General features: G+C 38.0%; 1 protein-coding gene across 3 annotated transcripts in view; it reads right to left on the bottom strand.

Moving 5' to 3' along the window:
* Positions 1-598: 598 nt before the first annotated feature.
* Positions 599-14,211, bottom strand: part of HTRA3 (HtrA serine peptidase 3) — a 33,778-nt gene continuing 20,165 nt past the window's right edge. The window contains exons 3-9 of one of the 3 annotated variants that reach the window (XM_018554966.1): positions 12,685-12,907; positions 11,489-11,683; positions 6,240-6,272; positions 5,263-5,377; positions 4,037-4,085; positions 2,340-2,435; positions 599-795 (exon numbers count right to left, since the gene is read on the bottom strand). In XM_018554966.1, coding sequence (XP_018410468.1) covers positions 630-795; positions 2,340-2,435; positions 4,037-4,085; positions 5,263-5,377; positions 6,240-6,272; positions 11,489-11,683; positions 12,685-12,907 — 877 coding nt within the window. In that variant the 3' untranslated portion in view covers positions 599-629. Of the gene's footprint in view, positions 796-2,339; positions 2,436-4,036; positions 4,089-5,247; positions 5,378-6,239; positions 6,273-11,488; positions 11,684-12,684; positions 12,908-14,211 lie in introns of all 3 variants that reach the window. The other 2 variants (XM_018554968.1, XM_018554967.1) reach the window with 2 other exon arrangements.

The raw sequence follows: 14,211 nt of genomic DNA on the forward strand, positions 1-14,211 counted from the left end.
GCATTAACGCAAACCTGTTGCTTTGCCTTACAAATTTTAAAGGCTAACACTACTTGGTCTGGATTCAATTCAAGAGGTTTGATGTAATGCTATATTTTGGTGACCTGCTTAATTTTGTACAGTGGTGTTTATATATCTTTTATAGAAACATTATCTATTCTACAGCCTAAGGAAAGTCATATGTCTCCACATTGTTTCTACTCCTTAGTTGTCTTCGTACCTCTTATGTTAAGTAAAACTTCAAGATTTTCGACTGACCTGCAAGTTCTTCGTTAATGAAATACAGTACAGACAAAGCTCAAATGGTCAATTAACCCACCAACACAGTCTTTCAAAAAGAGGTATTTTTTGTTGTGGTTGTGCGGAACTTTCAATGCAATTATTCCGCATCCATTGAAAAGAAACCAGAAAAAAACAGTTCTCTTGCCAGATCCAGTACTTCCATAGTTTGGCCCCAGCCACATTTCCGAATGCTTCAGTGGAAAACATGTCTTATACGCTTCAAGAGAACATCTGATCATACTGAAGCAATGTTCTCAGAACTTTCCATTAGGTGGATTGTGACTTTCTGAGCTTAATGTTCCGACTTGTATAAAAGTTTATTTTTTTGTTTTGTGTTTTTCTTTTCATTACATGGAAACTTCAGGTTCTATGTTAAATAAAAGGTCATCATTTCCCCTTCTAATTTCAAGTAGTAAAGGTGATTCATTCATTACAGCGTTGTGCAAATCATTAGATGTCATCAGCGATCGACCATTAACCTTGACAATGATGTCCCCATCTTTGATCCCACCTCTGCAGAAATAATCAAATGGATTAATAATAATATAAAAGTCATAATTTATAGTCTTAACCAGTCTTTATCGATCTTTGTATAGGGAATATGGTAAAATGCTCCAGTGAGACCAGAAGGTTAGGTTATAGTTTAATATTTTAATGAAGTTCTTCTTTAAGGTAGGCTTAGACAAAGTCTTATTCTCAGTGAGCACAAAACCATATGTAATGGGAGCGTTTCATTTGTTAAAAATGATACTTCTGAGATGTATACATGTCTGTGAGATTCTCACTTGTGACACAGCAATTAAAGCATATTTCATGGGTACTAGGACTGTGGCATATGTGTCCTGTGCATACAGGCAGTAGGTCCAGATTTTATTTAAAGTGACACTAAACTCAGGAGGTAATTCCTAAATCTAAGTACATGTTTAAAAATTACCTCAACTATTAACTATACTGTTCCTTATTTGTGTATCATTCGGCTGTAGATCCTCAAAACATCTCTGAATTAGTGTCTTTCCTTGTGGAGGGTAGCTACTTTTATTCCCTATGGTCTTTGTGTATATTGTAAAGTAGCCACCACTCCAAGCTCACTCCCGTGATGGACCACAATCGCATGTTTAGCTTACTAATTTATATTGAGATCGTAGCCCATCACATGAGTGAGCTTGGGGTGGTGGCTACATTACAACACATACAGGGACTATGGGGAACAAAAGTAGCCCCCCTCCAGAAGGAAGGACACTGTCATCACCAATTCAGAGATGATTTGAGGATCTACAGCCGAGTGATACAGAAATAGGCTACATCTTTGTTAATAGTTAAGGTACTTAAAATGTATTTTCAAAGTTTAACTCCTGAGTTTAATGTCACTTTACCTATGATCCTTTAAGCCCCTCCTAATGTTGATGCAATTTGGCGGAGCCCACAGTTTTATTCTCCTTGGGGCACACATAGATGCCTCAGGTCTCTTACAATCCTAGCAATGCCCCTGGTGTTGCCTATTGTTGGTAATGGTACCAGGTGACCAAACACACTCGAATTTCAAGGAAGAGGATGTACAATATGTCATGGCATTTTTTGCAAACATGTACAGGATCAGCCAAAACTTATCTGGATTAACTCCCTGCCTTAAATATCCTCTTTTGTTACTACTCTAAACAGTATAGAAGTAGTGAAGAAATGAAAGTTGAGATGTTGAGAGTGTATAAGAGCGTTTCCTATGTTATTACCATATACTCCTGACAGAAGGCAACATTAGGACATATAATTGCTGCCCATCACATCTGAATTCCTGCTGAGTGCAGCAAGCGAGAGATGTTTAAATGAGGTAATCACTACCTGTCATTTCACTTCCTTTTTAGGTGCCATTGTGAAAGGAAGTAGGGGGGGAAATCTTCCTAGAGGGGAGACAGACAGAAAGCAAACCTGGCAGAGGTTGTAACTATCCAGTTCTATCCAAAATAACGAACTCGGAATAAAACCATTTTTTTTGTTCGCTTAGTTTTAGGCTCAGCCCTAGTTTGTAAATAAGTTATTAAAACATAGTTTTTGATTCTTACCTCTGGGATGGTGAATTGGGCAGCACTTCATGGACAAGTATTCCACTGCTAACATCTGGAAAATCTGGGTTGTTTAATTTCAGCTCTTCAACAAGTCTAAAACCAAAGCAGTAGAATATTATTAGCTCTTCATTTTTTCTTGCCCATACTCCAATTATATATAGGGCTGTTCTGATTAGACAAAGCACCAACACATCATGGTAGTGTCAGAACTTACCAGCATCCAGGAGTTGAATCTTTGCCCATATAGGATAGTGTGGCATTTTAGCAGAGTGGAGTGGATATATACTGTACATACACATACACTTTGTACATTATAAGCCATTATAAGCCATTCTCAACTTTTAAATGGGTCTGATCATGATATTGAATACTGTATATCCAGTGGAGTCATGAGACTTAAGATGAGAGTATAGCCTCACCTTTAGCTCTAAGCCAGCCATGTCTGTAATCTAGCTACAAGTGTTACTACCCCAAATGCTATTAAATTGGGGCACCATTTAGTGATTTAGAACCCAGAAAATCTTAGAAAATTGCCACAACTGTGACTCTGAGTCTTGACTTATCTTTGAATATAATAACACAAAAGGATCCCTCATTCCAAAACTCTTACAGAGCAAAAACAGTGCCCCTATTTTTATCATGTGGGGTCGGGAAAATATAAAGTTAGACCTTATGGTGTTTTATCACAAAGGTCTCACTGAACTGCCACTGATATGTTCAGTGTTCAGTGAATAAATACAGTGTATGTATGTGAATTTGGCTTAGCATCAGCCTCCTGCAGTCTACTGTACAGCCTCCACAGCTAAGCTCAGGGAGGAGAGGGAGAAACAGCACAAGGAGCTGTGCTGCAGTGTACAAAATATGTTAAAAGGAGAGAGAGCAAAGTGACAGTGAGATGAACTCATCAGTCTGCTGTTACTCCTGTTAGACAGGGCTGTGCTGTGTGACAAACCATGTAAAGCTGGCCATACTCCCTTATATTTTCTTTATTCAATCATTGTCAGAATAAGCAAATGGTGCAGACGGGCTGCAAGAGCTGTTTGGTCAAAGATTTTCTAACCAGCTCCTTTGATCTTCTGATCGAGGAATGCAAGCCTGAAGGGTGCCAATTGCAGCACCCACTGTGCAAATATCGGCTAGTTCCTCAACGACTGGCTGAAATTTGCAGTGTACAGCCAACTTAAATTTTAGGACTGGATGGACAGAAATACAAATTCTTTGGCAGGTAAAACAGCTCTAATATACTGCAAAATATAAACAAAAAAAATCCTGCGCCAATATGTGAAAGAAAGCAGCAACTCTGAAATAGGTATACAAATCTGTTGCTAATATATGTGAATTAGCACAACACTATTTATTCACATATATTAGTTCTCAAATACTGTATGTGTTTAATTTGTGTTTTTAGCTTTTAGTCTGGAGTACAGCTTTAATGAAAATGACAATTTCCCATTGTCAAAAGAACTCTTACATCCATTCCTATCCAATAGTAAAAGCTTACATGGCAACCAAAAAGAAGATAAAAACCAAAAGCATTTCATTTTCTTTCCAAAACATTAATCCTTTCAGTGTGTACACAAGCTCTGGCCAGAAATGTATTTTGTGAAAATTTCAAACACTGCAGCTCAAACTCCTCAATGTCAGGCAATAAAAAACATTTTTGGCATGTGGACAATTTCCTCTTCTTGACTTACGTAGGAGTTATAGTCAGCATCTTTATCCCGATGAAACGCTTCTTCCCGTCTGAAGAAACAAACAGTGACAAGATGGTTGGGAATCTTAATATTTGACCACAATAAAAAATATAAAAGAATTACATTTTCTAAGAACATTGTTGACTTCTTCCAGATCCCTGGTCTCCAATTCCGTGTCTCTCAGACATAACATAAACACAGAGACAGGAAAATCAGAAACGTTCATGAGGTGCAAACTGCGTCCTTTGCACTGGAAAAATATACACCACATTAACATATACTGTAAAATTGTACATCATTGACATATATTTGCCTTATTGTGCAATGGGCTCTTTTACTTTATTCAATAAAAGGCTTGTATTTATAGTGTAGGTCATCGTGGTGCAATACTGAGCACACAATTTGAGCCATCAACATCTCATTGTTGCTGTATGACAATTAAACACAAACCTGGGATATGTTATCCTAAAAAAGACCTTCAAATTAAACTCTTCATTACATTTTGGGTGGCATATGATATATAAAACCAGTGTGTAGGATTCAATTTACCTTTTCAGGGAGAGCCCTCTAGTAGAGGCAAAGAATGAGGATCTCAACTTTCCTCATGGTCGACTTAGCTACCGATGATATGTATGCTGGGAATCATTATAGACAGGATTGCATTTACTGGTATTGAGCAATCCAAGTGGATTTGCTTTGCTGGTGATCCAAGGAATGTGAACTTGCAATTCCCTTTGCAGGGTTCTCACTGGTGATTGCCTTGGTGTGAAAGGGTAAAGTATCCTATGGACCCATCCTTGGAGGCCTTTGTATCCATTCCTGGGGACCTTATACAATGGAGTGCAGGTATCCTTCCCACCTGTACTGCCTTCCAAAGTTCATGTCCCTCACTCACCACTGCTGTTGGAGGCATGCCATGCCATCATTAAAATATGCATCACCTATTGGTCCTTACTTCTTTGGTTAGCAAGAGTGAAACACAACTCGGCTCACCATGATAGTGCGCTAGCAAGGGGTATAAAGTACTCCTTTTCCAGTTTACTAAGCAAATTGCTTCTTTCAGCAATTGTATGCTCTCCATGGACTAACCGGATTCACTGCAAATCCTGGCTTGGATTTGTATAATTACCAAAAGGAAATGTTGGACTTTCTCCAAAGGGAGCAGGGCAAAGCAGTACAAAAGGAAAATATTATATCTTTTATTTTGAAGCATTTCCTTTTTTTACCTTTAAATTTTTTGTCACGTGACTCAGTCATGAATTTTGTGATGCGATCAGATGGAATTGCAAAAGAGATTCCGGCTGCAACTTTGAGAGTGTTAATCCCAATCACTTCCCCGTCCTGTAGAGATAAACAAGGGCATGATGATGTCACAACACCTACACAGATGAGAACAAACAGTAAATATAGACTGAGGCAGGATGAGGCATTCAACTGCCAAAAGCATACGGCCAAAAGTATATAAACACCTGACCATCACACCTACACTATACCACCAAAAGTATTTGTACACTTCTCCACAAGGGTACTAGTAATTCTGTGGCATACAAAGACATTTTAGACTTCAACCTGTGGCAATAGTTTGGGGAAAGGCCTTTTCTGCTGCGGCATGATCGTGTCACTATGTGCAAAGCCGGATCCATAAAGACATGGGTTAACAAGTTTGATGTGGTGGAACTTGAGTGGCTCATAGATGGTCCTGACCTCAACCCTGTTGAACACCCTGGGGATGAATTTGAAAGCCGACTGCGCACCAGGTCTTCTCATCAAACATCAATACCTAACCTCACATGCTATTTTTTGGCTCATTAGTAACAAATTCCATTAGATAAACCCTTCCCAAGAAAATTGGAGGCTGGTATAGCCAAAAAAGCAAAGGGGATTAGGGGGCGGGGGCAACTTCACGCTAATGTCCATGGTTTTGGAATGAGATGTCTAAAAAGTTCATATAGATGTGGTGGTCAGGTGTCCAAAAATTGTTAGCCATATAGTGTATATCTCTATATTTACTTAGCCTCTCAGAAAACATTAACTGAAATGTTCTGACTTTTTTGAGTGCCCCACTGATGTCCAAATATATTGAAGTTTTGATACCAAACAATCACAGTATACATCAAGTTGAATGAAAATGTCCACTCATGACTCATTCTACACTTCATCAAGCAGTAATCATTCAGTTCAATAAATGCATATGTACACTCACCAAATTTACTAAAGGACCCCCAGAATTTCCATACTATAAAAAAGCAAAAACATTTTAGCATACAAAGTAAACTAATTATAAATTCATGTGCTTGCACAAGATGCTGATTGGCAAAAAATATCTTCTAACAATCAGCATACATGTACACAGGTGGTACACAGGAGGCCTCTTCGTGGTTTCCATGAAAAAGGAGGCAAAGCTGTAGGTAGTTCACAACATCCTAATGTATTCCTAATATACTTGTTTTACTTGCGACTCTTCCCAGCTTTCATGGAAACCCTGAGTATGCAAAATCCACGTGTACATAACCTTAGTAGAGTTAAAGAATGCCTAAAAGCAAAACTTTTTTTTACTTTTGAATAAAGTGGGGGAGGGTTAGAAACTTTATCAGGTGTTTTTTGTTGTTGTCTGTGTTGCCACTGATGAGATTCACTTCACTTTTTCCAGTGACAACTGTAGAGGAGATTTTCCTACTTTTGCAGAGAATTTCCTCTCCCTTACTGTTGTGTCTGCTGGACAAGCAGTGAATGGATAATTAATGAATGAGACACCCATGGTAAAAATAAATAACTGACAGGGGGTTTAACCATTTCCTAGTCTATCCAAATTAGAAAAAACATTGTCTTTAGATTTACTTTAAAATATTAACAACAAAAACATTTTAAAAAATGACTTACAAAACAGCATTTTTAGCATACTACAGACTGTAGAGACAGAGAATATATACATGGTCATTTAAAACCTTCTGCTAACCAGCGACAAGGAGACATTTCTAGTCATCAGTCATCACGTAGCTCTAAAACTCAAGACATCACATATTTAAGTACAATGATTATACAAACAAAGTGTGGATTACTAAATAATTTTACTAGGTTAGCTTGAGAATGCTGACCATTATTCAGCTCATGAAGACCTAAGTTGTGAAGCTCTCCAATAGGTGTTGATTGCACAAGGATGTTCAATTTAGACACATTTGAATCGTGTTTGCTTTAAACATCTAATTGGATCAAAGAAAAATTGAATAAATGCAGATTATCTCTACAGGGCTGTTTAATATTCTGTCTTGCAACAAAATTACTTCCCTTAGTAAATCATGCTCATAGAACTTTCTTGAGTTTCACAAAGATTATAGAATTAGAACCGTAAATTTAGAAACCTGTCTTGAAAAATGATGCATTAATCCAGGAAAGAAAACTATCCCTTATGAATGTTGTTAGTTAGGAAATTGTATAATTTCCATTTCAGAAGCTTGGATGAAATAAATATTTTGAACACTTGCACAATCCATGGATGAAGGCATGAATATCTGGACAACCAACACCTGGCCTGAAAAAGTAGATCATTGTTAATAATTGGATGTTTTACAAGAATCAAAACATATTTTTCTAACTATAAAAACTTTATTTTGCTCTAGTGGAAGATTTATGTATGCTGGATGGAAAAGAAAGGGAAATGCTAATGTGGATTGTGGGAAATTTTTTGTAAGGGACTGCTTATGTTGTCTCAGGGGAATGTGCTGTTATGTTTGTTCAACATTATTATATTTTATATACTATTTTTCTTCTAAAAAAGATACATCTTTTTTAGAAGATAACCACTATACAAGACCTGATCATTTCAACAAACAAAAGATACAAAAATCACCCGGTTAAAAATCTCCATACTGCATACATGGTAATATACATTTCATAAATATTTGTTGGGTCCCCCCAACATATTTTACTAAACTAACATCTTAATATCCTGTGATGTTACATTGAGTTGCATTAGATTGAATATTTTTGCTTTTCAGTATGTTTGTTAAATGCCTTACTCATTGGGGCTAATATACAACAGAGAATGTTCACTTACAATCATCCAATCATGTGCAAGTCAAATTTCAGGTTTTGTTTTTACTTTCCTTCCACATGACTGTGTGTTTGCAAAGTGAATATTACAAATCAACCCTGGTGAATGATGCACTTCACAAATATACTGAAAAGCTAATATTTTAAAATCAAATGCAGCTAAGATTAGTTAAATATTAATTGAAATACATTTTAGCTTCTATAAGGCAGCTTATATTGACAGCGATTTGCAAATTACATAACGCAACACATCAGCACTAAAGCACACTGTGGTAAGCTAAAACAGCTCTAGTGCCTATTCAAATGTGCTGATCACTTTATTTACATTAAGAAAATGTGACACTCATGTTATTAGCATGAATAAGGCTTACAGTATAATCCTTTTTCAAGTTTTGATTTTAAAAATAACCTTTGAGTAAGAGTCAAAGCATATGTAGAGACCTTTTTAAAGTTTTGGATAAAACAAGAAAGTGGTAAGACCTCTTTTCAGGATTGTATTGCTCTTTGTGGAGACCCTCTGTATTTGTTTTTGTGACCAGTGTAATGCACAAATAAAGGGATAGTAAATCTAAATGTTAAAGCTGCCACCAGAACTAAAGGTAAGGGGAAAAATTACAGATGTATTTTTAGGTGATAAGAAGGGCATGGTTAGGCTTTTGACTAGAAAATCTGGATAATATTTGCATGTCTGTGTGCTGATGGATTCAGGACAACCTGGGCACTTAATAAGAAAAGGGAACTGACAGTCCAGAACTTGAAGGTGCCTGTTATGTGGTGCAACTAGCTGTTCAAGTATATTTCTTCAATTTCACGTTCACTTTAAGACTACTGTTTGAATATTGTTTCAGTATAGTAAGCAGCACAGGAGCTGAGCAGTTATCAGTCTTATCTTGCAGCCCTGAAGGCTGTGGTTTGGTTTTCACATTACACTGGTAGCATTTAGTTGTTGAGATGTTTTCCTTGTATTATACATTTTTACATTTAGAGTTTCTTCTAGGAAAACATGCTGGTAGGTTAACTGACTATGCTCCATGGCCATTCTTTTGTCTGTGCTGAGAAAGGAAGAGCAATGGGCATCAAGGCAAAAAATTAGCCATTTACAACCTGAAAATTGCAATCTGTGTCAAGGTCAAAAGCAAGCCATTTAGAACCTGAAAATTGGCACAAAAACAGCAACGTTTCTACCTACTAGCAGTGGAAGGTCCTAAGACAGTTCAGTGTTAGTTGCTGCATTAATCTACTATATAAAACTACACATAAAACAGTCACTGTAGAACTAATTCATTCATTATTTGCACTTGAAAAAATGCACAATTGAGATGGAATAAAATTGTATTGGTCAAGTATGGTATGTTCTTTTTATCTCTTATGACTGTCCACCATTAAGACTGTTATTTTCTTCTTTTCATCAGCATGCAGGGAGAAGAGAACACTGAAAAAAGATCAGTACTTAGAGCACAATTATAGAAGTGAAAGGTAACTGTCAACAGAGGGATCTGGGTGACAAAGGCAGCATTTTGCTTTTCTGCAAATGATGTTCAGCTTGTCATTTCCACTCAATGTGTTTCTCTGAGATTATATTTTAAAGCATTTGTGGGCACATTTTAAAAATAGAATATTGTATGGCATAGGAATTACTTGATGATAATGCTATATTTCCACTGGAAGCCATACAATAACCAGACCACAGTATATTCAGGAAATATATTCTGAAGATATAGATAGACTATGAAAAAACTATGACTTTGACTAAACATCAGAAATTCTAAAACTGATCTTAATGGTAGCCAAGTAGTCGAAGGTGTATGTACCGAATGGGGAAAAAGAAATCCACCATATTTGTTCTATATTTTGTATTGTATATATATATATATACAGGTATTCCTCACTTAACGACCGAGTTCCGTTCCTACGACCAGGTCGTTAAACGGATTGGTCGTTAAGTGAGGAACTCTATACAGTACTATACTGCATTAGTACAGTACTGTATAGCGTTGCCGATGTACAGTACCGAACAGTGTACTGTACATCCGGCAATGGAAATACTTACCGAGACCTGCAGTGAAGATCGGGGGATGTCACTTCCGCCGGCGACCCGTCGCACTGACGCTGACGCGGAAGGTCGGAGGTTGATCGGCGGTCCGTCGTAAGTGCGAGTGGTCGCAAAACAGGTAAGTCGGTAAGTGAGGAACATCTGTATATATAATTGCTGATATCTGGCATCACAGTAAGTGTTGTCCTATGGGTGCCATTACTACTGAATGCAAATCCAAATAACCAATACTCCATGTATGTTATATTGACTTATATCAAGCTAAAACCAAATTATTCCCTTCTAATATGTTTTGCTCTAAAATCAAGGATCATGGACTCCTGATCACCCTCTGCTGATGCCGGGACAATGCATGCCTAGCCAGGTGAGCTGATTTAATGTTGTTTGTGATTACTTCTGTATGGTTGAACTTTAATCTTTTCTTTTACTACATTGAAAAGTCATAAATATATATTTGTAGTCAGAGCCCTACTGATACGTACCGATCATGGAGATCACCAACCTGCCTGTGAACCAGAGGTGTGCCGTGGTTACTATGGACAGTGTGCCAAAAGGGGGGCATACTCAAAAGAGTAAATGATAAATGAAAGGGTAAGGGAGGGTGGGATGACACGAACGAGGCAAGTAGGGGAACAGAGGGGTTTTAAAGTGTAGGGCTTCTCCCACAAATACAGCTAACAAAAGTTAGCCTAAAATTTATCTCAGAACTTGTAGCAAGACAAATTCCTGTTGAATAGCCACTTTGGTGTAGAGAACCAGACTGTACAACATTTTGGCAAAGACTGTAAAGTCCCACACGTAATAATTTTACCCAGAATCTGTGTGATGGCACCAAAAGACATTTCTTGATTCTCAGATTCACAAGAAATTAGCATTGTGGCTAGGTGGTAAGCGTTCTTGTCTTGCACATCATGAACCTGGGTTTGAATCCTGCTAGGGTCCTGTCCAGTAAATACTGGCATTCATTTTCTCTACGTACTCTGATTTACCTTCATAATCCAAAAACCATGCTCGTAGATTGACTAGTGTTTTACCTAACTGACCATGACAGTGTATAAATGTGCTTATTGGTGGAGACAGTACATTGTGAGCTGTTTTGCAGGATGGGAAAGACGGTTTACATGTACTCTATGGTGCACTGCAGTATATGTTATAGGTATTACATTAGGGAGCAAATGCTAATGAATTGGAGTTCCACAAGGAAATTCATATTGTATGTTTCATAACAACTGGCAAACTATTATCTAGGGTCCACAACCAGAAAACTATACTATGCTAACATGTGGGTCCACAACATAAAGAACATCAGCCCTTCTCATCTAAACATGGGCCTTATGAAGTTAACTTACATTAATGATGGCATCAGTCTGCACATAATCCATATCGGAGTCTCTTAAGCCCAGCTCCTTTCCATCTCTCTGAGCTGTGCTCACTATTCCCGTGGTCACTGTGTTCTGTAAGGCAAATGGGCTTCCAATAGCCACAACAAACTCTCCAGGTCTTAAATCTGCTGAATGGCCCAACATTAGGACTGGTAGCTTTTTCTAAAGTAGAATAAAAGTGTTACAATTGTTCAGAGGGACAAGTAACAATGCACATGCTCCTTTTTCTAAACATATTTACATTAGCAGGGCAATTCACAAGAGGGTGAGGAGTTTGGAGAAGGCAGGAGAAGTGAACAATCTAGGAAAACATAGCTGATATGGAAAAATTCTCCAATTCAGCTCACTTTCCAGTTCAGCTATTTTGTCCTAGCTTGTTCACTTCTCCTGCCTTCTCCAAACTCTTCACCCTTTTGTGAAAAGCCCTGTATATTTCTACTAAGAAAAAAAAAATACCTCTATCAAGACATATTGAAATCACACCATGAATACCACAAAACCTTGCCTTGCTCAGGCTAGTCCTACATTTGTAGACATGGCATACACAACTGTTAAAGAAAGTCCCAGCTTTGCTACATGACGCTAACTGTACATTATTGCAAAGTATAAAATATTCCAAGAAAGTAATTTCTCATCCAAAAACAGAATACAAGGTGGCAACAAACATTTTTCATTAATCGATTCTATAGCTGCAAGGCAATCTCAGTGTCACAGTAATGTTTAGCTTGTTTGACAACTGCCCCATGTTACCTGCCTAGTACCATAGGATGTCCTCAGGCTATAATGCTGAACAACTCCCAGTCAGTTTTACAGATTGATTACTGGTGTGAAACAAAATCGCATTAAAGGGGAATTATGCTTGCTAAGCATTGGCCATTAAAGATATCATGCAAGAGAATAGTTACAATAAACCTTCACTGCCAGTTATGACAATAACTTCTCAAAATACCAACTTCCTTGAAGTTACTATTGATCCGATAGCTTTAGTATTCACTGACCAGGAACAAGTTCTGTCTATATTTGTCAAGTCGGGGAATCAGAAAAAATGTAAGCCAGAGACAACTAGCATTGTAAGAAAATGAGTCAACAATGGCAGCTTCCATATTTCTGTCAGTACAGGTTTTCTTACAGTGTTGCCTATATGTAGCTTATAGAGTACTCACTTTTGAATAGATCTTGATTGTAGCAATGTCTGATTTTTTATCAATATCCTTTATAGTCGCTTCATAGTTGTCCCCATTGTGCAGCTGTACCTTCAAGTACTGCCTACCCGATACAGTGTTACTGCTTGACACTACATGAGCGTTGGTCACAATTAAACCCAAATCCGAAATGATAAAGCCCGATCCACTGGTCAAGGGTACATTACGTCCAAATAGGGGATGCCTGATGAAAAATAAGAAAAATTAATTCACTACATATCGGGGAGGTGAAGCAGGGCAACAATCCTTTAGTATAGAACTATGGGCAAAATAAAAATGAATGATTTGCTGGTGTGTCACTAGTATTACCCCAACAGTTTTTGATTTTCTGATTCCTCCCCACCCTTCTCTGTAACAATGTTTTAGTACCTGTTGATCCTGCCATTAGATCTGTTATTGTTCTACTTTACCCTTTAACAGGGTGACAACACTGTTTGTTCCACGTCATAATTGCACAGCACTATTGTCACCCTGTGGACAGGGTAGGCTTAGATGGACATGTAGTTTGAAATAAACTTTAGGTAGTCAGCAAACAAACTAAAGCCTAACTGCAGCTAAAGGCCAGCTCACACTATAGTGTTACCCTAAAGGCACTGGACCCGTGCATACACTATCACACTGTACTGCATGCTAGGTGTCCTTGTGCATTGTGTTGCCATTCATTATTAATGGCACACTAAAGCACCTCCCGGCTGGTGTGTGTTGTGCTGCAATGCACAATACCACTATAGCGTTTAAAACATTGCTGTGCAGTGCAAAAAAAGTATTGCATTCCATTATGGAAAACCTTTCTGCATTAAACTAAAGAACAATTCACTGACCTGCTGTTTTTTTCTCTTTCTCTGACCTCTCCCTGCAGTTATTCTGTTCTGCCTACTGTTTTGTGTACTTTGTATATCTTGCTTTTGTTTTTAAAAAACCTTAAATAAAAATGTATTTCAAAAAATAAAGAAAATTAGTGCTATCCCTCCAGAAGATGCGTTGGGGTGCCATTCAGAATGAATAGTAATGCAGCATACCAGTGACCTACCAGAGGCTGCTGAGTGAATAACGGAGCCGAAGTGAAGTGAGCCGAACAACGTTTGACTATTCACTTAGGCTCAGTATGGCTGATTTCACTTTTGGCTCAGTACGGCTGAGCCGAAATGCAGAAGGACTTCGACTCAGCCGATCCAACATCTGGATCGGCTGAGCCGAAGTTCCAGCAGCTCACTTGCTGCCGTTCGCCCCTATTCTCATAGGGGCCGAACGGCAGTGAGTGAATAGCCGAATGTCGCCGAGCGGCATTCAGCTTGGCTATTCTGTTCGATACCTCTGTGGTACCCAGCAGAATAGAAAATCTATTTTTTTTATGTAAATAAATATTAAATTAAAAAAAGAAAGATTTTTGAAAAAAGAAAAAAAACAATTGGGCGGAGCTAGCAGTGAAAGATAGCTCCGCCCAACTGTTTTCTATTGGCCAGGAACCTGCTAGAGTCTTCTAGCAGG

The sequence above is a fragment of the Nanorana parkeri genome, unplaced genomic scaffold (assembly GCF_000935625.1).
Source record: "Nanorana parkeri isolate BGI_ZX_2015 unplaced genomic scaffold, ASM93562v1 scaffold180, whole genome shotgun sequence".
Classification (NCBI taxonomy): domain Eukaryota; kingdom Metazoa; phylum Chordata; class Amphibia; order Anura; family Dicroglossidae; genus Nanorana; species Nanorana parkeri.